At 35.3% G+C, this 24,015-nt stretch overlaps 1 protein-coding gene and 2 long non-coding RNA genes across 3 annotated transcripts; 2 read left to right on the top strand and 1 right to left on the bottom strand.

Moving 5' to 3' along the window:
* Window positions 1-3,426: 3,426 nt before the first annotated feature.
* Window positions 3,427-23,293, top strand: LOC111503975 (putative inorganic phosphate cotransporter). The gene is made up of 8 exons (XM_023158428.2): window positions 3,427-3,653; window positions 6,720-6,856; window positions 8,705-9,023; window positions 10,494-10,717; window positions 12,151-12,300; window positions 12,359-12,491; window positions 13,833-14,089; window positions 23,041-23,293. Exons 1-8 carry the CDS (start codon window positions 3,626-3,628, stop codon window positions 23,236-23,238), a joined length of 1,446 nt encoding a protein of 481 aa, XP_023014196.2. The 5' UTR covers window positions 3,427-3,625; the 3' UTR covers window positions 23,239-23,293.
* LOC141485778 (uncharacterized) lies at window positions 16,795-17,606 on the bottom strand. Its single transcript, XR_012467444.1, has 2 exons — window positions 17,469-17,606; window positions 16,795-17,380 (listed from the first exon to the last, which is right to left on the bottom strand). It is a non-coding gene; the product is annotated as an uncharacterized lncRNA (long non-coding RNA).
* LOC141485779 (uncharacterized) lies at window positions 17,986-22,171 on the top strand. The gene is made up of 2 exons (XR_012467445.1): window positions 17,986-18,119; window positions 18,240-22,171. It is a non-coding gene; the product is annotated as an uncharacterized lncRNA (long non-coding RNA).
* Window positions 23,294-24,015: the final 722 nt, after the last annotated feature.

Here is a 24,015-nt window from a genome sequence, read left to right as displayed (position 1 = left end):
CCTTGAAGGGGGTATATAAAATGTGTATAATAATTTTTTTCACAAGCACTGAAAAACTTACAATATTGAAATTAACCTGCCGTTTTGCACTAACAAAAAACACCTAGCCAGTAATTTATTTGGTTTACCCCATGGTTGTAAGGGGTGGAAAACGCAACCCCAAAACTTTATTTCCAATGTAACTTTTTGTCTTATTTGTTTATCATTTAAAAATTTATTTCCGATAGCCTGTTTCATTCTAAACAAAAAATGTCTCTTGGGTTTTTTGCCCAAAATAAACCAGTTCGCAGCAAAAAATTATTTTACGAACAATACAGAATTGCGAATTGGATTTATTGTTATTTTGTAGTTAGTACCTGCATTAAACGATCAAAGGGTAATAAACAAATCTAATTTATTAATAACAAAACACACAACATGTAGAAATCATAGTAAATGTTCAATATTTCTACCTTCAGATATTACGCATGCGTCTTGACGTCGGCGCATTGAGCCACGTATTCGCTCAAATATTCCAGGAGTCTCTCTGATTACCCTGCATGTATCGATGATGCCGTTTCTTAAGTCCTCTACATCGAGAACAGGAGTACGATAAACCAAATGCTGTAAACGGCCCCAAATAGAGAAATCGAGAGGATTGAGATCCGGGGATCGAGCGGGCCAGTTCTGTGGTCCTCCTCGACCTATCCACTGATTTGCATATGTTTCAGTTAAATGCTGACATGTTACTTGACTTAAATGGACGGGAGCCCCATCATGCATAAAAAAAATATCCCTTCTGACGCCCAAAGAAACTTCCTCCAGCAGTACTGGATGCACTTCTCTTAAAAATTGAACGTATGCCTCACCATTTAATCGACGAGGTAGAAAATGAGGCCCAATTAAATAATCCCCAATAACTTCGAGCCACACGTTAAGAGAAAACTGTTCTTGATGGTTGGTTTCGACAATAGCGTGAGGGTTTTCATCAGCCCATATGTGGTAATTATGAAAATTAATAATCTTGTCATGAGAAAAACTACATTCGTCTGTGAATTTTATCTTCTTCAGAAAGTCACAATTTCTTCTAATCATTTCCAGCATCCAATTGCAAAATTCAAGACGGTTCGGAAAATGTCGCGGTGACAGTGCCTGTATTCGTTGCAGATGGTAAGGGTATGAGAGTTGTTCCTTTAAAATTCAAAATACCGTCATATGATCAACATTTAGCTAGAAAGCAATCTTTTTAGTACTGGTAGTAGGTTGTTCTTCAGTCAAATTAAGTACTGCTTTCTCAAGCTGTGGTGTTCGTACTTCTCGATGGCGACCAAAATCCTGCGTTCTTTTGTCGAATGAACCATATTCCCGTAATCGTTGATGAAGTCGAGCAAATATTCTATGTGAAGGATGCTGCCGTTGAGGATACATTTCAGCATATCTTCTAGAAGTTTCTAACCCATTCCCCTGCGACAGATCGTAAACGTAATGCATATCAGCCATTTCCTCATTTGTGTATGCCATTTTGATAACAAGTGAATTATCAAAGTAACAAATTAAGAACAGAACAACAACACACAATTAGTATTAATTCAATTTCGAAAATTCACAAACTAACGCTTCATACCAATTTAATTGTCACTATCGCTAATAGCGACCTACTAGATAGATTAGTTTCGTATTTTCTCATTTATGACGATGTATCTCTGTAGTTGTTCCTAAAATATTTTTTGCTGCGAACTGGTTTATTTTGGGCAAAAAACCCAAGAGACATTTTTTGTTTAGAATGGAACAGGCTATCGGAAATAAATTTTTAAATGATAAACAAATAAGACAAAAAGTTACATTGGAAATAAAGTTTTGGGGTTGCGTTTTCCACCCCTTACAACCATGGGGTAAACCAAATAAATTACTGGCTAGGTGTTTTTTGTTAGTACAAAACGTCAGGTTAATTTCAATATTGTAAGTTTTTCAGTGCTTGTGAAAAAAATTGTTATACACATCTTATGTACCCCCTTTAAGGGGCTGTATCTTAATAAGGGATGCTCCAATGAAATTTTTTTATATAAAAGATCCTATTTTTTTTTCGATGAGGAATCACCTCCTTGAATGTTTTACACTTATTTAGTTACACCCTGTATAATGATGAAGAGATAGAAGGACAAAAGGTTTTTTCTTTTTTCATATAATTGATATTTCTTATTTATTTAGTATAATCATAATTAGCAATTTATATTCAATCAATTACAGATAATGCGTTCAGTCTGATAAATCGTAGAATTCTTCGTATACTTATGTACAGAGTCGTCCAAATTGGTAAACTTTTGAAGGGAAATTCCTGTTTTCTATGCGGCGTTCGAAATCTTCTGTATAGTCCTGTATAACTTGAATTTGTGATTTTTAAAAATTATCCTAATGTGAGTGTTTGATAGGCCTGTTCGGATTATTTTCAGTAGCTTCTAAATAGCTATCCTTATCCCTTTTGATTCATATAATTTTGGCCTTTTCTTTTTAAATTGACCACCATCAATTAGGTTATGTCTCAATCTTGCCAACATGTTTCTAAAAATTTGTCTTCTCTCTGAATACAGACTATTATATGTCATTTTCCATAATTTTCATACTTCATTGCATATATGTTTAGAAATTGAACAAAAATTACTAATGGAAGAACGTATTTGCTGCTTAAATCAAATTTTGACAGTTACCAGTAAAGATTTGTATTCTGTTTTATCGCCGCATCGTCCAAAGCCTATTTGATTAAAGCTCTGTATTTCAAAGATGACTCTAGCAAAACATCAAGTGTGCTTCATTTTTGGAAATACACAGAAATATAAGGACTGTCTCATTGAAAAATAGTTTTCCATAAATAATTATTCATACCTCATTTGAAAAAATAAATTTTCGAAAAACATGCTGTAACCATTCCAATTGAAACATGGGTATAACGAAAATTAGCCATGTTTAAAATTTTAATTTGATATGGATTATATCAGTTACTCAATTCTTTTATTCTCAACTGTCATTTAAAATCTCAGTGTCTTGAATTTCAGAATATATTTGTTATCATCAAAGAGAAGGATTATTGAAATAATGACCATATATTTGTTAAAAAAGCTTTCAGAAGGAACTAAATCATACGAAAAAAGGTGAAGGGGAAATTTTTTATTCCACATTGAAGAATGGAGGAGTATTGAAAAATATAAAAATGTTTGTTCCCCCAGATGACACTTTGAGAATGTATACCCTTATGATAGCAAAAATTATTCTGACGCTGAGTAACTAGTCCGGTACTGTCCTCGACGATTTTCTCAATCCTTATCTTCAACGGTGAGCGCGATTTAAAAAAATAAATTGTAAAATAAACGAAGAAACTTGATTTTTTCATTATCGAATCAGTTTTAATATGGGGAGATTATATATATAATAATAAGCTCATATCGATCACACGTGATAATTGAAATTGATAAAAAGTATCCGTTCGGATAAACAATGGTAGAGATTTTTCAGTAGATCCGTTACTATTCTTTGAACTACTCTCCGTTCCGTTCAAGAATCTCCTATAAAAAATGAACTTATAGCTCCTTCGCCAAAATTTTAATGTCAACCATTCAAATAAGTTAAATATAAAACGAATAGTATTGAAACCATGGTTTTTGTTTCAGAAAAAAAAGCAGGTGAGAGAAATTGTTTTCATGTTATGTTCACCTATGTTCACCTATGTTCACCAAAAATTGTCAAGTTGCGTCTTAAATAGTGTGAACAGGTATCTGCTCTATAGGTACCTGACCTAACACGTTACCAATATTACAATATGTCACGATTACCAACTATTGGATGGATCCTAAAATTACTAAATTCAAAAGGGGCGAGCTGCATAGATCTAGTTGGTCGTTGAGTGTTATGAACTTGGGGTCCTTGTACAGTTTATTTATTTCCAACGCTTCCATTAAATTCATCTCCCTTCCTTTGTTACATGTATGAATAATTTTCATGTTTTCTTTATTTATTGTATGGTTTGTTTCTTTTAGATGTCTATATATGGCTGATTTTTTATCTGATAATACATGTTCTCGGTATCTTATGTCGAAGTTTCTGCCTGTCTGACCTGTATAAGGTCAGGCCCACCAATTTGAATTAATCATGAATTATTCAGGTTTGAGTGAAGTATCGGAAATGAAAAAAACTGGACAATAAATTTTTCGTACTTCCCAATCAACTTCTAACACCTGAAATGTATTACGATACTATAATACATTAGGAGATCTGTTACCTTTTATCTGAAAATGGTGTCCTCAAATTTATAAATACCTTTGCTTCACTTTGAGATTTCATAATTAAAGATTTTACAAAAACCGCTTCAAAACAGCTATCCCAAACTTTCCTCTCTGAAAATTGAGTAGCGAAAGCGTAATTATAAATAGTAATATTTATTAGATTTCGCAACATTGCACTTCAGAATTTCAAATCAATTCCTTTATCTATATACGTTACATATGAATTTTTATATTCGTAGCAACACATAACCGTATTTATAACAAAATAAGTGATGAACTGGTTTGAAAATAAACAAAGAAAATAAAGAGTAATGAAAAAAGAAATGAAAATGTCTATGTTTTTCACCACTTTTCAAACTTATACAATAAACTAACAATGATTCATTACATTCGCTATTATATACCGCCCCTACAGGTACTAATAGAAATAGAGGTACTTGACTTGATTGAGTACCTGAATTTACATTTCACAATGCGGATGTGCCAATTTAAAAACCGGAGAGTAAATTAAATCGATTTGATCATTTAACAGGTTGCACCCGTAATGTTTATGCTTGTGAATTTCCAAGGATTCTAAATAATTGAGTTTGCAATCCTCCCTTGCATAGTGCAGAATTTCACCAGAAATCAAGAAATGGGTAACGCCGACATATTTTGGAAAAAGAACAGATATAATTGCAGGTTTCTTCAGAGAAAACAATGTGGAAGTAGCATTCGGACCACATGCCAGGTTATCTCATTTCCTTTTCAATGCCAAAGATAAGGTCGACAAGTTGGAAAAATCTGGAGTGTATAAGCCTAAGTATCCGGAGTGTAATAGTGTTTTTGTTTAAAAATTTGTTTAAAATTTGTTTTTCCGTTAACCAGCTGTCGCACCCCTACGAACGACAACCCTCAAAAGTCGAAACTTGTGCGAGCTGAGGATTAACGAGGTCTTACCTTTTAACGTGTGATTCCTAACACGGTTGGACTATAGCAAGTGAAAATCGATCGTTCCTCTATTTCTATTAGTACCTGTAGGGGCGGTATGTAATAGCGAATGTAATGAATCATTGTTAGTTTATTGTATAAGTTTGAAAATGTCCGTATAGGACGAAACTGCAGTAACGTTAGTTACTGGTAAAAAACATAAAAATTTTCATTTCTCTTTTCATTACGATTTCCTACCACGTAGTAACGGCTACATCCATCAATTTATTAAAATAAAGAGTCTTTGTATCGAGGTTGAAAGAATTGCGTATCACCGGATGTCGATTCAGCAAGTTAGCATTGACATTGATCCATGTCACCTTGGGTATGAATAGAGAATGCAATGAACAACACATAACATATATTTTATTGAAAATGTGATTTTCCTGTAATCTACTGTCGCCTTTTTACGAACCACAAACCTCAGAAGTCAAAAATTGTGCGAGCTAAGGATTAATGAGGTCTCACTTTCAAACGTACGGAATTAGCTATCCAAAAATAATGAACAAGATCTAACGTATTCCAAAAACACTTTATTGTGAGATTTTCACTAAATTGTTTTACAAAAACGCAACACGTGTTTCGCCATACAATGGCTTCATCTGGCGTGTCTTTCAACTAATTCTACACATTCAATACTAAATATATATATAGTTTATGCAGTACCTGAAATTAAAGTACCTGTAAACGAAGTACCTGAATTTTAAGTAGCTGATATTTTACCTGAGTTTCTAACGAATTAAATTACCTGCACTTATGTTCCATTTTCACATTTGAAAAAATATATTCAGTAACGGAGAGTTATTGAGTTCTAATTGATCATTCAGTAAATTACCCGAATTCCTGAATCTATTGATTTCTAAACATTCTAGAAGATTAAGTTTCAAACTCTTCTCTTCTAAATGTAACACCTCGTACTCATGATTGAACTCATGTCCTTCTGCTAAAAGATGGTTTGCAAATGTGGAATTGGTCTTTCTATTTACAAAACTACTCCTATGTTCTTTAATTCGTTGGAAAAATGTTCTTCCTGTTTGGCCAATATACAGTTTTGGGCAAGAGCCACAAGTCAGCTTATATACTCCTGATCTATCCGACACCAAAGTTTTGTCCTTATTGTTTTAAATAAATTTACTTAGGTTATTATTCGTTCTATAAGCTACGTTTACGCCTTCTTTCTTCGAAAAACGGGCAATATTCCTGTTTGGTTCCCCCACATATGTCAATGTCTTATAACTAACGTTATCGCATCTTGAATATGGGTAGACCAGATCCATGGCTTGCTTTTGTCGTTTTTTGGAAAGAATAGAGCTTACAATATCTACCTTATAACCGTTATTGATCGCGATTTGTTTGAACAAGATCTAATGGTGAAGAATGAAAAAATGTATAATAAGAGTTCATACTGGAGTTATACCCTTCATTGGTTGAAATATACTCCATAATGTATCAATTAAGAGGTTCGTGAACATTCCAAGTATTCAATAATTTTTCTAGGATCAGGATACGGCTATCGTCATGTACAGTACGTCTTATTGTTCTGGGCAGCCACTATAGCTTATGGAATGAGAACAATCCTGAATGTGGCAATAGTTGAAATGGTTTCGGAAGATTCAGAAGGCAAGGACTATCCAGTAAGTAGAATATATACGACAGACTGATGCTGTGATAGAGTTTTGTGAAATAAACGAATGACAAATTCATGGATGGATGGATGTTAATACGTATAAAAATTCAGAATTGAGGCTTCCTATGTTTTCATACAATAAACTGAAATAGTTAACAATGTACACCCTTAATGAGACGTTCCTTAATGAGTTCATTACCTGAATTTTGTTTACCTGTGACAATGTGGTTACGCTAATCTGAAAACAGGCGAGTAGACCATTTGGTCATTTAGTAGGTTACATCCGCATTGCAAGGATTCCACATAATTGAGTTTCCAACCCTTGTCTGCATGGGGCAAATCTTCCAAATTTCTATAGACTAGTCGCTTTGCTATCTCAGTATTGAGCGGTCATCAATATAGCTTTCAGAAACAAGGATCATATTTGGAATAACGCTAATCGAAACAAATACTTTCAGATGAACATTGAATAGAAAAATCCCTTTTTTGTTCAATCTCCCACAATTTTTTGCATGAAAAAGTGGAAGCTTTTTTTTCTCACAAAGAATACTTGTTTCGATTCAATTGCCAATATCCGGTATATAGATGGAAAAATAAGAATGCCGTACGGGCTAGTTTTATGTAGTTATAATTATTGTGCAATATTGTGATTTCAAATAGGTCATTAACAGTGAGATAAATATTTAAAATACAGTAAAGGAACTGTCGGCGAGTTAATTTCATATCTTATCACATTACGAAGATAAGAATCAGAAAGTAAAGAAATGTCTATGTAAATAACAGGTGATACTCGAAAAATAATTATATTCTTCATCACGTATACCAAGGAAGAAAAATTGTAGGAAGTTTCTGTCACATATGAACTGCCATTTTCACTTGAAAAAACATCACTGTGTCAAAAACACACGACGTGGAAGTTTCGCTCATTTACTTCAAGGTCAAAATTGTTTATTATTTACTTTTTTATTTTATGTTGTCCATGGATAGTTTTTAGAAGTGATTTTTCTTGAAAACAAAGCTTGATATAAAGAAAACACAAGTGATGAAAAAGTTGTATTTTCAGTTGCTCAATCTAAAATAATAAGGAACTTCAAAAAAGTTTGTGGCGTTTTTCTTTCCCGAAATTGTTGGATGTGGTGTCCACTGAGACGCCACTGGACCTAATAATTTCAATCTAGTTCGGGCTAAATAACCGCCTTATTACTTCAAATAACTGTAGCAAATTTTAGCAAATTTCAACCAATTCGGTGTAACGATTCATGATATTTTATAAATACCGTTTTATTTCAACGCCCTGTATCTCAGAAACGAAATAACTCCGGACATATCTTCATACAATTTTTTCTTTTTTAAACGATCTAACCAATCACCTTCTGAAGTTTCGTACAGTAGCTAGGAAACACCCGTTATATCTATAACAGGAAACATATTATAAGTTTATAATGAACAGATTCAACTTTGGGAGCTTGTAGTTTAGGTCATGAACTGGTTCATAATTTTATTGACTGTCCTGATCTAAGCACATTGAATTTCAAGGTACCGCAATTAGCGGAACCTTGAAAGAGCTTAAAACAAATTAGGCATGTTATACAAAATCTGTTATATTTTACTTGTTTTTCTTCCACTGTACTTGTAGTTATCTTTTCCATAGTGACATTCTTTTCCTTTTTCTTCAACTTTTGTTATTCTGATGTTGCTCTCAAAAAAATTCACAGTCAGTTGCTATTATTATTATAGTTATTATCATTACTTACAATTTCATTCTTACCCTCCGAGCAAATCCTCTGTTTTTTCCACGTAGACCATTGATTTTACTCATCTCATTTACCTCAATTTGTGATATCTTAATTTTCAGACATATCCAGAATGGGCAGAAAAGAAAAATATGATAATTTCATCATTTTTCTGGGGTTACATTTGCCTTCAAGTAGGTGCAGGACAGATTGCAAAAAATTATGGTCCAAAATTATTCTTGGGCAGTGCCCTATTCATTGCGTCGCTTTTCTCCATACTAATTCCCATATTCGGAAAAGAATTTGGATACACCGGAGTGATGGTATGCAGAATTATCCAAGGCTTGAGTCAAGGTTTCTTGTTACCTTCAATCCATAACCTCCTGAGCTCGTGGTCACCTCTATCGGAAAGGTCCAAATGGGGAGGAATGGTTTATAATGGTATGTAGTAATTATTTTCTACAATATATATCGAATGTAATGAATGGGATGATAAACAATTAGGCTTGTTCAGAAAAAACACTAAGACAATTCAATTGGAATGTTCAGTTGGGATGTTTCATATAGCAGTGTCCAATAACAACTTTCTTATTTCAAATGCAACACAAATAAAAAACCCTTACACTATTAAATTACCACTATCAAACGAAATGACTAAATACCAGAAAGCATTAGATACAAGTGAACAAAACACTTACGATAATAACCTCAGCTCTTTATTACTAGTGAAGAGTTTGATTGGTCTAGGCTAAAAATGTATTTAGTTCTACTGTATTCCTCATAATTGTATAAAATAGTTACCTCAACTAGTCCTTCTGCTTATACTAACATACACATCCTTCATCCTCATTAATTATTGAACAATTTAATTATTATCAAGGATTGTGTTATCAATTCTCAAGAATATTGTGACAAATTAATAAATTAACTATCTTAAACAAATTTATTTCCAACAATATTTCACCAATCACAAACTGATTAGCAACTGACACTCAATTGATTTCCATTTTTTGAATTTTTTGTTTAGCTACTCGATTCACTTTCTGAACTGCCCTCTTGGGTCGGGAAGCCGGGCTTATATCGGTAAAGGTCCTTTCTAGAATTCTGTAGTCGGTTCAGTACTAGAATCAAATTATCTAAAGGAACAATTCGTTCATGCCAGTTTTGCCCTACCTTCACAGCACGTTTATAGACTGACACCTATCAGAAAACAACTACTCCCCTGTCAAATACCACGAAGGGCTTTGGATTATATCCGACAGGTGTCAGTGCAGGATTCTTCACAGAAGTAACTCTTGCATATGCTGTTGGCAATGCAACTGCTGGAATCGATTTTAATTATTGAATCGGGCACATTTGCAGACCGGTTTGGGGCTTTTGGTCCCTCGTCAGTGCAAGGTAGTGTCTTATATCAACAAGAAGTCGTTTATTTTCTTTAAATGAAAATCAAATCCTTTCAGAGTATCATACCTCGAACAAAGCTGAAGCGAAAGACAAGCAGCATATATCTGCCATCGCCCCCTCTGACTGTAGACGAGATATTGACCAAATGAATATACAATTAGCTCAATTCATAGTATAAATAAATTTCATCTATAGTAAGTGGGTATACTTGAATAAGACTGGCTTTTAACTACTCAGTAGATTTATGAAGGATCCATAATTTTAGTCAAACAACTATTATAAGAGAAAGATGTTTGGTGTCATTTCTCTTTGTTTCATACTAAAAATAAAATTGTTCTTGCGATTGAAAAAATGTCTCATAGGTTAGGTTAGGTTAGGTTAGGTTAGGTTAGGTTAGGTTAGGTTAGGTTAGGTTAGGTTAGGTTAGGTTGGGTTAGGTTAGGTTAATTAGGTTTCGACACATATTCATTTTCTGGTATGGCTGTGAACACACATATTTATTTTCAGGTATGGCTATGAGTAGCGTTATTGCTATGCCTTTAACAGGTGCAATGTGTTCAACCAAAGCAGGTTGGCCAGTAATTTTTTACTTGTACGGAAGTCTAGGAATGCTCTGGTGCGCATTTTGGTTCATTTTTGGAGCAGATAATCCATCTAAACACAAAAACATATCAACAGAGGAAAAAGAATATATCGAATCCGATTTGAATTCTGAAGACGATGACTATTCTGTGAGTACTATTGTATAACTCGAAATATAGGCTATAGTTCATGCATATTTTGTGTATTTTGAAAGTCTGAGATACGGTTTTTCAACTAAAAAATGCAGTTCTATTCTGAAATATTTATTTCTTCTTGCCGTAATTTCCTGGGTTTCTTCAATCTTGGAAACAGTAAAAGTCGCAGAGGGCCAAATCAAGTGAATATGGTGGCCGAAGAATGATTACGACTCAAAGTACATTTACCGTATGCCTCTGTCAATTTTTCAAGGGTTTTTGAGCACCTAATTCCATTTTTCACCAAAAATTTAATGCAAATTCTTTGATCCATTTTTTTCGCAGATCTTGCAAAACACTTGTAACTTATATGCGTTCACCAACAAACTAAACATGCTAAACACACAACTTGAATTACTGATCTATGTCAGTACCAATAAAAAAGCTTTGCAATTGTGGCTGAAAATAATTCTTCGAATATTAAAATCTTTCGACACAAAATGAAACTAAGTCAAATTTGATCGAAATAAAGTATTTGAGGAAACAGTTTCGATTATTTCAGAAAAAAAAAAGTAGATTTGGTTGCATTATCAAAACTCGAATAGATTTTCAATAACTATGCGAATTTGTAAATGCAGAAGCATCATAAATACGCGGAATCCAACAGAGACAGCATGAAAAAATCTGAAAATACAAAATCGATTAAATCACGATAGAGTTGACCATTTTGAAGCGTATTCAAATGTCCATTTGAAATTTAGAAAATTTGGATTAGTCAATGCTTAGTCGAATCCAGGCTAAGATACTGAGTGTGCTCTAAAGCAATGTCCCCGGATTTAAAATTCATTACCCGATGAAATAAAATAGTGTGAAACATATTGATGTATGTTGCTGTTACTACGTGGTAGGGAATCATAATGAAGAAAAGAGAATTGGAATTTTCTATGTTTTTTACCACTTTTATTTGTAACTAACGTTACTGTAGATTCGTCCTATAAGGACATCTTCAAATTTATACATCAAAATTCAATGTATAGGTTTGAAAATGTCCTCATAGGACGAATCTGAAGTAACGTTATTTACAAGTAAAATTGGCAAAAAACATAGAAAGTTCCAATTCTCTTTGATTCATTAGTGTGAAATTCTCTATTGTTTCAAGAACAAATTGAAGGACAAAGAGTGTTTATTCTGGAAAGGAATATTTACCTACTTAACATGCTATCTGCTCATTCCTTTCTTTGTTCCTCTAATATAACTGTTTAGTCTTAAGTTATTTGTGTGTTCAATTTTATTTTATTTTACTAGCCTGTGTTGACGAATCCAATACAATTTTTAATTCTCAAATGGAAAATAAAATAGTATTATTCTTATTATTATTATTCGAACAGAACCATTTTTCATGTATGAAATTGAATAGGACATTTCTATGTATTTAAAATGTTTTCCAGAAAATTCCAACTCCTTGGCTATCAATTTTAACTTCTGTGCCATTCATAAGTATACTAATAAGTCACGTTGTACAAAACTGGGGATTCTGGACTCTACTCACGGAAATACCGAGTTTCATGGAAAAAATCATGGGTTTGGATATAGCATCGGTGAGCTTCAGATATTGGAAAAAAAATGTTCACGGGAATAACAATAATAATTTTTCAGAACAGCTCTTTATCAGCGTTGCCCTATTTTGTGATGTTCCTTTTGGCTTTTGTAATGAACCCCATCTCTGACATGTTAATTGACAGAAAAATAGTCAGTGTTACAACGAGCCGAAAAATTTTCAATACAATAGGTGAGTATCACGCATATTTATTGATTCAGATTAGAAAATAATTTACACGCGGTTAGTTTTGTTCTTTAAGCGGCCTACACACATGGGAACCTGGTCCGCTGAACCAAGTTTTTGGTTCGTCCCTCCCTACACACATTGGAGGAAAATGTGCAAAACTGTTCAGCAGCCCTTGTTGTACTATATGAGTCTGGGGGTTTCACAAGAAAGAAGAAGAAAATATCGCAATGGACCAAGCAGTGGCTTCGTGGGAGAGAAGTGGTCTAACCTCAATGTCAAATATTATCTTAGGGGAGAACAGTGCGACAGATTACACAAGCACTGGTAAAATGGCGAAGGCGAACCACGGTTCCCTTCCTCTACACCTAGACGAGCTTGGTGCGCCCTGCCGTGAACCGAACAAATGTTTTCCAACCCGATGCCAGACCAAGTTTGTGAGAAATTGTGGCAATCTTGGTTCGTTAAACACCACACACAGGGAAAATAATGACGAATATGGTTAGTGCGAACCAATTTAATATCATTCCGCTGCTTTATTGACAGTGATTGCTGTCAATAAAGAACGCGGACACAGAACGCGGACAGGATAATTGAAAACAGACCTAGTACTGAATTTTTGGGGGTAATAATTGACAATAAACTCAAATTCGCCGATTACATTGCAACTCTCAATAAAAAGCTAGCTTCTGGGTGTTTTGCAGTGAGAATAACATATAAGGATCTTGGTTTGTCTGCCGCTAAATCGGCTTATTTCTCACTTGTTGAGTCACATTTAAGGTATGGAATTCGAGACTCCTGCAAACCCCTATTTGAATTACATAAATTCTTAAAAGTTTTTCGAATTTTTGTTTTAGAAACAGTATGTTTAATTAACAAACATAAATTGATATTTAGCGGTTACTCCAATTATTATGCCCTTCGTCAATCTAACGACCTAAGATTTCCCATACCATCCTCTACTCTAGTCAAAGATTCTATATATTATAATGGTTTCAAGATGTTCAATCATTCACCTGACCATATTAAAATTTTAGAGGATAGCTGTGTATTTCGAAAATCAGTAAAAGACTTATTATGTGGTAGACCCTATTATAGTTTGGAAGAGTTCTATGAGGACCGCTTTCTCTAATTTATTTTATCAACTGTTTGGCGAACCAGGATCCCATATATGTAGGCCACTTTGAAAGTCACGAAGAAGGTACAATTTTCCCGACGAACAAGTCAATCAGATTTTCTGAGAAATTTTTCATCTAAGGGCAGTCAAACTGCAACATTAGAAACAAATAGATAAAAAATATGAAATATCCTCCAATTAATATATTTGCATACTCACATTTTCCGCAGGTTTTGCTGTTCCAGCTGTGGCGTTGATATCTTTGATATGCGTCGAGAAAAGTAACAAAATTGGAACGATTTCCATTCTCATAATTGCAGTTGGATTCAATGCTGGTCATTTCAGTGGATTCAATCTGAATCATATAGACCTGTCTCCAGTCCATTCAGGAACATTGATGGCTATCACTAACAGTAGCGCCACGGTTGCTTCAATTCTAGCTCCACTGGCAGTGGATCTATTCAAACAAATAAGTGGATATGAAGAGGTACGCAAATTTATCCATTATAGCGTTTTACTTTGAACCAAAAATTTTTCATAGTGTTGACTGAAAATATTTACGAAACGTCCACGTCGTCCAATCCAGCGTCCTGCAAATATGTCATCGAGTTACTCTCTGACATTAATACCAAAATGTGGGGGAGCGCCGTCCTGTTGGAACCAAAGTGTTTCAATGGGGATATCTGGATCTGCTTCATTGGGAAACATAACAGCTAAAGCAGGGACTAATTCAAAGCGTAAAAAGTCTAAGTAGCGTGCAGCTGTAAGGTTTCCCTCAAAAAAGTATGGCCCTAATACTCTGTTGTTGATGATGCCTGGCCATATATTTACTTTCTGAGGACGCTGCGTACGAGCTTCGCATATCCAGTGTGGGTTTTCCTGACTCCAGAATCGATAATTGTGCCTGTTAACTACTCCATGTAAATAAAAAGTAGCTTCGTTCGAAAAGAGTATGGTCGGTGGAAACCCATTATTCTCGTCACATCGCCTCATTATTTCCTCACAAAATTGCAATCGCCTGTCATAGTCATCTTCCAAGAGCTCTTGGACAAGATATACCTTATATGGGTGGTATTTTTCTGTTTTCAAAAACCTCCCAATCGTACGTCTAGACGCAGGATTGTTTTGGGCTAATGAAACCGTTGACAAATGTGGATCTTCCTGCAGAGATACGGCAATGTCCAATTTTTGATCTTGGTCTAAAACATGTGGCTGGCCACTTTTGGGCAAGTCCTTCACTGTATCATGTTCTTCAAAAAAATTACTCACAGAAGCCTGGGAAATGTGATTTTCCTGATATTTAGCATTAAATAAAGTACACACCTCACTTTGACTCCGCATTCTATCTCTCTGACAATACCATTTTTGTTTAGCAAATTAAAAAAGAACACTTTGAAGGTACCCAATTATCAAACTAAACATACAAACAATTTCTATTCCACCCAGAAATGCCACAATTTTGAAACTGAGTCAAGACATAGTTCTTATCAGGGCGTTCATTTTGGTACAATAAATGCAACAACATTTTTCTCTTTTTGAGGTACACTGGTCAACAATTGCTTGGGATGGAACTAATTTTATGTGTGAGTTTTTAGTGCAAAAATAAAATCCACAGAATGTTGATGCTATATTACGTTATCAGTTTTACACATAAATCAATAAAATTTGTTGTGGTGCCTGGCCCGGTTAGTCTGTTCTTAAAATGTGTAAACTTTTAGGAAGTAGTTACTGGTGATCCTTAGCAATTATTGAGCAATGAACATCATCACCACTTATTTGTTTTTTGCAACGTTAATTAACCCGTAGATAGCACTGAGTAGGTATTTCTAACTTTTTTGGTTTTAAAATAGTTTTTTCCCATTTCGTGGTAACCGCATGAGTATAAAAAATGAAGAGTATGGTCAGATTCTATTTTTTACGAGCTTTCCAATGAGCCCATACACGACATAGGTTTGCAGTACATTAAATGATTTCAAAGACAAAATTGCAGGACAATTTATTCTATTGTTTGAAATTTCATACAAAAATATGATAATCAAAACAAGTCTTTACCGTAGAGTTAATATTTTAAATTACATTTCAAGTGGTGATGTTCGTACCGTCCTATAATTTGTCAGTTATTGATATTTTTTGAAATACAGATATCTCAGCAATTTATTTTGCATTTTTTCTAATCTAATACAGTTAAATTATCGTTTAACCAAACTTTATTATTTCGCTGTCAATTATTTGTTTTTACATATTGATTATTCATATCTAATATATAAAATTTTCGTGTCACAGTCTTAGATGCCATACTCTTCGGAAACGGCTTGACCATGTCACCTCACAAACCACAAGAGGGGACTAAATCATCTGTCGGTAACAAATAAGACAGATGGGTATCCGCGGCTAAGCTAAACAGTGGAGACGGGAGTGGGTTAAACAACTTAGCAAATTTCAAATAGATCTTAATGGGCGCCAGGTAAATTTAATCCTCCAGATACCCTAAGTAACTCACAATATCAATAACTTACCAATTAATATTGGAAATAAAAGATAAAAATCCCCAATATGATTTATTCAGTAATCCTAACTTACATGGATTAACCAACAACGCTTCTAAGACAACAATGCAATATTCACACTACTACGCGATGTTCAAATGTCCATACAAGAGCGCGGTGTATCTAACCACGAATTCAATCAGCCATAAATTACGGTAGTAACGACGCTCAAAAAAAACTACAATACGTCGAGTAAAACTACCACGAAAATTGAGTAGGTGAAATCGTAAATACTAGTATCGGATGGTAAGACAAACTCGTTTGCGTCGCGTGAGCTCAGGCGTAGGCGCATCGGTGTCAATCAGCAATCGTGAAAGGAAGAATATACCTCAATTTCCGTTTCACAAATATCTATGTCAATCAGGTATCAATAACAAACTCTTAATCAATAAACGATAAACAAACACTATATCAACAGGTATCAATAAACATAAGGGCAACAATTATTCAAATATCTCAGTATATCACAAATATTCAATTAAATCAATTATAACTTGCGTGCTCCTTTTGGGCCACCCGGTATATGGTGTTAGGCTACCCTGTAGTATGGCGGAGATGGATCACCCTGTAGCACCGGAGATGGATCACCCTGTAGCACCACCAAGATAGATCACCCTGTAGCACCGGTGGATCACCCTGTAGTACGGCGGAGATGGATCACCCTGTAGCACCACCAAGATAGATCACCCTGTAGGGCACGACAAGCTGGACCAGTAATGGATCACCAAATAAGATCCAGAAAGAAAATAAAGGAAAACAGGAACCCTTGACGAAGACAAAAAAAAAGCAGGAAGAAAAGCAGGAAGAAAAGCAGGAAGAAAAACAGGAAGAAAAACCCTACGGAAGAAAATTCTCAATCAGAATCAGATAAAAACAAGGTGAGATTCAACCCCCATTCAATAGGACTATTTGACTAATCAATACCCCTGGTATATTTTCATTTAAGCAAAGTAGCAAGATAACAAGAGTATATTTTTGGGTGCCCTGTATAACCATATGACCCGTAAAAATCAAGAAAATTGAATGAGTGTTGAAACCTCTCTTCAAAACTAATATTCACTTGAATGACAACGATGGAATCAGAAATTACTAAAATCATTTTAAACACATTTAATGGTAAAATTCTTACCCTGGCCAAGGGGTTTTCTATACGATTCTTCGTGTGCGGTGTTCTGCACGGAAGTCCTGCTGGGACTTGATGAGTGACTGAGGGCCTTCTGTTTCTTATGAATCTAGAGACGAGAAACGAAGGTTGTAGAATTGAAGAAGTGATATCATAGCTAAGATCACATGAGAGATGCGACAGTGATTCAGACATACCTAATTTCGGAAATCCTTCCACCTGGCACGAGTTCGGTATCCACCACAAATCCTCAAAAGAGCTTAAGTTTCCGACTGCAAATATCCACACCAAAATGACCAATCAGTCTTCCACTATACAATCCTGACTTGTAGAAATAATCCCCGTGAAGGATGGCACAAATACAACCAAATATATCCTACAATCAGTCTGATGATACCCTTTGAACTCCGAACCAAGCTCACCGAAAGCTAACTTCCAAATACTAAGAGAATGCCACATCTGACAGCTAACCAGTTGTTGCCACAGTGCATCCAATCTACACTACAAGCACCAAGGGGGCGCTGTGCACAACATCATAAATCTAACAATTCCTCCACAGCCACTTGATACATCATCAACAAGTCCATGACCCATCAAAACTCCTTCTCAAAGCAATGCAACCCTAAAACAACCCTTGACAACTTGAGTAACCGATCAATCCCTCACCCGTGAACAACTGTAGAACTAGTTCGGTGTAAGTCGACGGAACGACACTACGAAAGTTCGGCAGATGTCAACCAACAGCTGTCTCTTAACCTTGTTTACGAATATTTACAAAATATATTGTTCCAACCTATTTTCAACTATTTACCAATCCTTATTCATGCGATGGAATAGAAACATATAAGGTAAGTCGCCATAACCTTCCCTTTCAGTACAAATATTAGAGCATTCATATTATGCAGAATATTTACCGAAAATATCAAACAGTATTCAGGAACCCAGAGGTAACTAATATTGTTTTTCAGGCGATATGGCTCTAATATGTCAGTAAACCTTCTGGAAGTGATGAATAACAATCTATGCAAGAAATATTCTCGGAAAGGTATAGGGAATAAGGCAGACAACGGCTGAAAAAAATGATAGGTGAAGAAAACTGAGAAACAAACAATAACAACTATTTCAACCTAGCGAGGAATTTCGGATCTCCAACGTCGATTGGCAATAGGAGAATGCGTAAGTACTGGTCAAAGCAGTTAGTCAGGGAGCATACATTTATTCTTATACATTTCAGGTATGGTTTTCTATGGAACGGAAGATTCCCATTACTATGATGTTAAATGAATAAAATGAACTTGTAACTGAATTACATTGTTAATATCCTCTGAATAAAGATCTTAAAAGGAAAGGTAGTGTTTTTGAAAGGTCACATAAGAGCAGTTTGATCTAGGGCTAAATTGAAACGTAACAACTTCTTTGAAAATGTAGGTTGGGCACACTGACAAACCAGATGTGTCCCTAGCTGTGACGAAAAGTTCGTCATCAATAAATGACAATTCTGTCGATTCCATAGTAAATAAACGAACAATATCTACAATATTTACAAGTAAATTTAGACCGTTACAATTCCCCCCTTGCCTCAAGAAAATTTACTAGCGTAAATTTTCATCAGCGCTAGCTGACTTTAGGTCTTTCGCATTCCATATCCCCTTATAATTACCGTCTTCATCTCTTAATTCATATGTCCACGGGGATACCATTTTTTTTTCAATATCAATGTTCCGTAGTGGTATCAATAGAATGCACAAAGATTACATACATTATCAAAAACGTCAATATTACAGTTACACTTAACAAGGACATGTCAACAATCACAAATTCACGTTTTCATGTATATATAAAAACATCAATACTATAGTTCAATAAAATAATGATAAAAACTTTAAAAACAAGCTTTTACTTAAGTGCCCTTCTCATCTAATTTGATTGCCATCGTCAGAGAATGCCGCATCTCTTGAACAGTTCCTGTAGCAATTTCTCTAACCCTAACCTCATACACGAGCTCATCTTGACTCAAACGGTTCACTAGCATTTAACGGGACATGATAACAATCCCAATGAGACACAAAAAAAATAAAAAAATATTAAAAAAAAAGATCCAAAAAAAAATTTTCAAATTTATCAAAAAATTTTTTCCCAAATTTATAAAAAAAAGAACTATGAAGACGTTGTTTTAACGCGGCCCCACGTTGGGCGCCAAAATGTCACCTCACAAACCACAAGAGGGGACTAAATCATCTGTCGGTAACAAATAAGACAGATGGGTATCCGCGGCTAAGCTAAACAGTGGAGACGGGAGTGGGTTAAACAACTTAGCAAATTTCAAATAGATCTTAATGGGCGCCAGGTAAATTTAATCCTCCAGATACCCTAAGTAACTCACAATATCAATAACTTACCAATTAATATTGGAAATAAAAGATAAAAATCCCCAATATGATTTATTCAGTAATCCTAACTTACATGGATTAACCAACAACGCTTCTAAGACAACAATGCAATATTCACACTACTACGCGATGTTCAAATGTCCATACAAGAGCGCGGTGTATCTAACCACGAATTCAATCAGCCATAAATTACGGTAGTAACGACGCTCAAAAAAAACTACAATACGTCGAGTAAAACTACCACGAAAATTGAGTAGGTGAAATCGTAAATACTAGTATCGGATGGTAAGACAAACTCGTTTGCGTCGCGTGAGCTCAGGCGTAGGCGCATCGGTGTCAATCAGCAATCGTGAAAGGAAGAATATACCTCAATTTCCGTTTCACAAATATCTATGTCAATCAGGTATCAATAACAAACTCTTAATCAATAAACGATAAACAAACACTATATCAACAGGTATCAATAAACATAAGGGCAACAATTATTCAAATATCTCAGTATATCACAAATATTCAATTAAATCAATTATAACTTGCGTGCTCCTTTTGGGCCACCCGGTATATGGTGTTAGGCTACCCTGTAGTATGGCGGAGATGGATCACCCTGTAGCACCGGAGATGGATCACCCTGTAGCACCACCAAGATAGATCACCCTGTAGCACCGGTGGATCACCCTGTAGTACGGCGGAGATGGATCACCCTGTAGCACCACCAAGATAGATCACCCTGTAGGGCACGACAAGCTGGACCAGTAATGGATCACCAAATAAGATCCAGAAAGAAAATAAAGGAAAACAGGAACCCTTGACGAAGACAAAAAAAAAGCAGGAAGAAAAGCAGGAAGAAAAGCAGGAAGAAAAACAGGAAGAAAAACCCTACGGAAGAAAATTCTCAATCAGAATCAGATAAAAACAAGGTGAGATTCAACCCCCATTCAATAGGACTATTTGACTAATCAATACCCCTGGTATATTTTCATTTAAGCAAAGTAGCAAGATAACAAGAGTATATTTTTGGGTGCCCTGTATAACCATATGACCCGTAAAAATCAAGAAAATTGAATGAGTGTTGAAACCTCTCTTCAAAACTAATATTCACTTGAATGACAACGATGGAATCAGAAATTACTAAAATCATTTTAAACACATTTAATGGTAAAATTCTTACCCTGGCCAAGGGGTTTTCTATACGATTCTTCGTGTGCGGTGTTCTGCACGGAAGTCCTGCTGGGACTTGATGAGTGACTGAGGGCCTTCTGTTTCTTATGAATCTAGAGACGAGAAACGAAGGTTGTAGAATTGAAGAAGTGATATCATAGCTAAGATCACATGAGAGATGCGACAGTGATTCAGACATACCTAATTTCGGAAATCCTTCCACCTGGCACGAGTTCGGTATCCACCACAAATCCTCAAAAGAGCTTAAGTTTCCGACTGCAAATATCCACACCAAAATGACCAATCAGTCTTCCACTATACAATCCTGACTTGTAGAAATAATCCCCGTGAAGGATGGCACAAATACAACCAAATATATCCTACAATCAGTCTGATGATACCCTTTGAACTCCGAACCAAGCTCACCGAAAGCTAACTTCCAAATACTAAGAGAATGCCACATCTGACAGCTAACCAGTTGTTGCCACAGTGCATCCAATCTACACTACAAGCACCAAGGGGGCGCTGTGCACAACATCATAAATCTAACAATTCCTCCACAGCCACTTGATACATCATCAACAAGTCCATGACCCATCAAAACTCCTTCTCAAAGCAATGCAACCCTAAAACAACCCTTGACAACTTGAGTAACCGATCAATCCCTCACCCGTGAACAACTGTAGAACTAGTTCGGTGTAAGTCGACGGAACGACACTACGAAAGTTCGGCAGATGTCAACCAACAGCTGTCTCTTAACCTTGTTTACGAATATTTACAAAATATATTGTTCCAACCTATTTTCAACTATTTACCAATCCTTATTCATGCGATGGAATAGAAACATATAAGGTAAGTCGCCATAACCTTCCCTTTCAGTACAAATATTAGAGCATTCATATTATGCAGAATATTTACCGAAAATATCAAACAGTATTCAGGAACCCAGAGGTAACTAATATTGTTTTTCAGGCGATATGGCTCTAATATGTCAGTAAACCTTCTGGAAGTGATGAATAACAATCTATGCAAGAAATATTCTCGGAAAGGTATAGGGAATAAGGCAGACAACGGCTGAAAAAAATGATAGGTGAAGAAAACTGAGAAACAAACAATAACAACTATTTCAACCTAGCGAGGAATTTCGGATCTCCAACGTCGATTGGCAATAGGAGAATGCGTAAGTACTGGTCAAAGCAGTTAGTCAGGGAGCATACATTTATTCTTATACATTTCAGGTATGGTTTTCTATGGAACGGAAGATTCCCATTACTATGATGTTAAATGAATAAAATGAACTTGTAACTGAATTACATTGTTAATATCCTCTGAATAAAGATCTTAAAAGGAAAGGTAGTGTTTTTGAAAGGTCACATAAGAGCAGTTTGATCTAGGGCTAAATTGAAACGTAACAACTTCTTTGAAAATGTAGGTTGGGCACACTGACAAACCAGATGTGTCCCTAGCTGTGACGAAAAGTTCGTCATCAATAAATGACAATTCTGTCGATTCCATAGTAAATAAACGAACAATATCTACAATATTTACAAGTAAATTTAGACCGTTACAACCAATTTTAAGCACGGAGTAAAGATGAGAACCAAGACGATCTTGTGTCTCTCTCCCACAATAAGCTTTCTGTCACTCCCTACACAGTTTTTGGCCTCTATTATTGTTTATCCATTGAGCGTTGATACAGTTTGCGATGCCACAACTGAAGGTTGGATCGCTCCATAATTTGAATTCACCACGGCTGTGCAACCCCACACGATTAGTCATTAAAAATAAATTGAACACATTGTCCATTTCAAATGGAAAGTTCCGAGGTGAAAATATGTCAGTACCACGAATCCCTATTATACTTACAGATGTGCCCTGCATGGCGATTAGGCTTTATCGGTTAATTCTTGTTCCTGTTAACTATACTTGACCGCTATACTTGACTGCGATATGCACGTGCGAAGCGTTTATATATGGTAATCGAATTCACTCGAAACCAATAGGGAATTCGCCAGAAATCTATCGAAGTCGGTGTAATCATTCTCGAAACCTAGAACGGGCGCATCACAATTGATTTACGATGGTCAGCGGCGGCCCGTGTTATTTTTTTAGGTATACAACTTTCATTTTAATCATATAATGGGTATTTAATTTGATGATTGTACCTATTTTCAACGAATTGTTCTGTAGAAGGATTTACTGTTATTGTTCATATTTTCAGACCGATAAAGAACTTTGGAACATCGTTTTCTGCACTGCTGGAGTGATTTATTTGTTTGGAGCTCTCATCTTCGACATATTTGGGACAGCAGAGCTGCAGAAGTGGAACCGTTCAGACAAAAAAACTGCTGAACAAAATATTCCTGACAAAGTTCGACTGAAAATTTTAAGAAAAATTTCCACAACTATGTCCATGTAAAACTTTCAATGTTTGTGATTTTTTGTTAAAATGTTATTATACGATTTATTTTCTACTTTTGCGTTATTTTTGTATCTCTTCATTCATAATTACCTGATAGCGACAGAAAAAAAAAAGATTTGATAAGTCTACTTTTAGTAGTCGATTTTTTTTTATTGAAATCGGAGCTCAAGAATGATACTTTAAACAGGCAACGCTGTCTCGATTTTTCGAATTGAATATCCAAAAGTGCACTTGGAAGGTTAATAGTGTACGTATCGTACATCGATACGTTGAAAATAATAATAAAGTTTTCAACACCAATCACGCAGAGAAGGGGAGTTATTTTTTCATACAAATGACAACTAGAGAATCGTGATCGATTGGTGTGCCTTTACCAAGGCTTGCGGAAAATAATTATTAGGAGGCTTGTATGAAGTTTTTACATTGTGGTATGGAGGTCGGATTGTGGTTGGATTTCCACATCTTTCAGTTCGAGAATAGCAAGATAACAGGTTTGCCCTTGGTTGATGTTCACGCCAGTTGAAGGCCGGATTAGGGGCGGATTTCTACATTACCTTGTTTTGTTTATCATGCTTTTGAAGTGTACATGAAATTACTATTTTTAATCAGTTCATAGATGGAGCATCTACCTTTCGAAATTGGTAGATTTACGGCGAATGTTATCTCGTTTGTTGTAAGCGAAATTTTCACGAAAACAAATTCCTTTCACAAAATTGCAGGTCTGTTTGAAAAATAAATAATAAGGCAGAAAACTGATATGCTGAAAATGATAAC

The sequence above is a fragment of the Leptinotarsa decemlineata genome, unplaced genomic scaffold, assembly GCF_025532065.1.
Source record: "Leptinotarsa decemlineata unplaced genomic scaffold, Ldec_3_MD MMD2_tig00026336_RagTag_RagTag, whole genome shotgun sequence".
NCBI classification, from domain to species: domain Eukaryota; kingdom Metazoa; phylum Arthropoda; class Insecta; order Coleoptera; family Chrysomelidae; genus Leptinotarsa; species Leptinotarsa decemlineata.
This window is presented reverse-complemented; position numbering and strand designations above follow the sequence as displayed.

What these genes read in the sequence shown, in the direction of transcription:
- LOC111503975 (XM_023158428.2), top strand. Translation starts at nt 3,626, where the DNA reads ATGGTTTTTGTTTCAGAAAAAAAAGCAG. An exon ending in CTGAAGACGATGACTATTCT is followed by an intron (nt 10,718 to 12,150) that starts GTGAGTACTATT and finishes AATGTTTTCCAG; the next exon opens with AAAATTCCAACTCCTTGGCT. An exon ending in TGGGTTTGGATATAGCATCG is followed by an intron (nt 12,301 to 12,358) that starts GTGAGCTTCAGA and finishes ATAATTTTTCAG; the next exon opens with AACAGCTCTTTATCAGCGTT.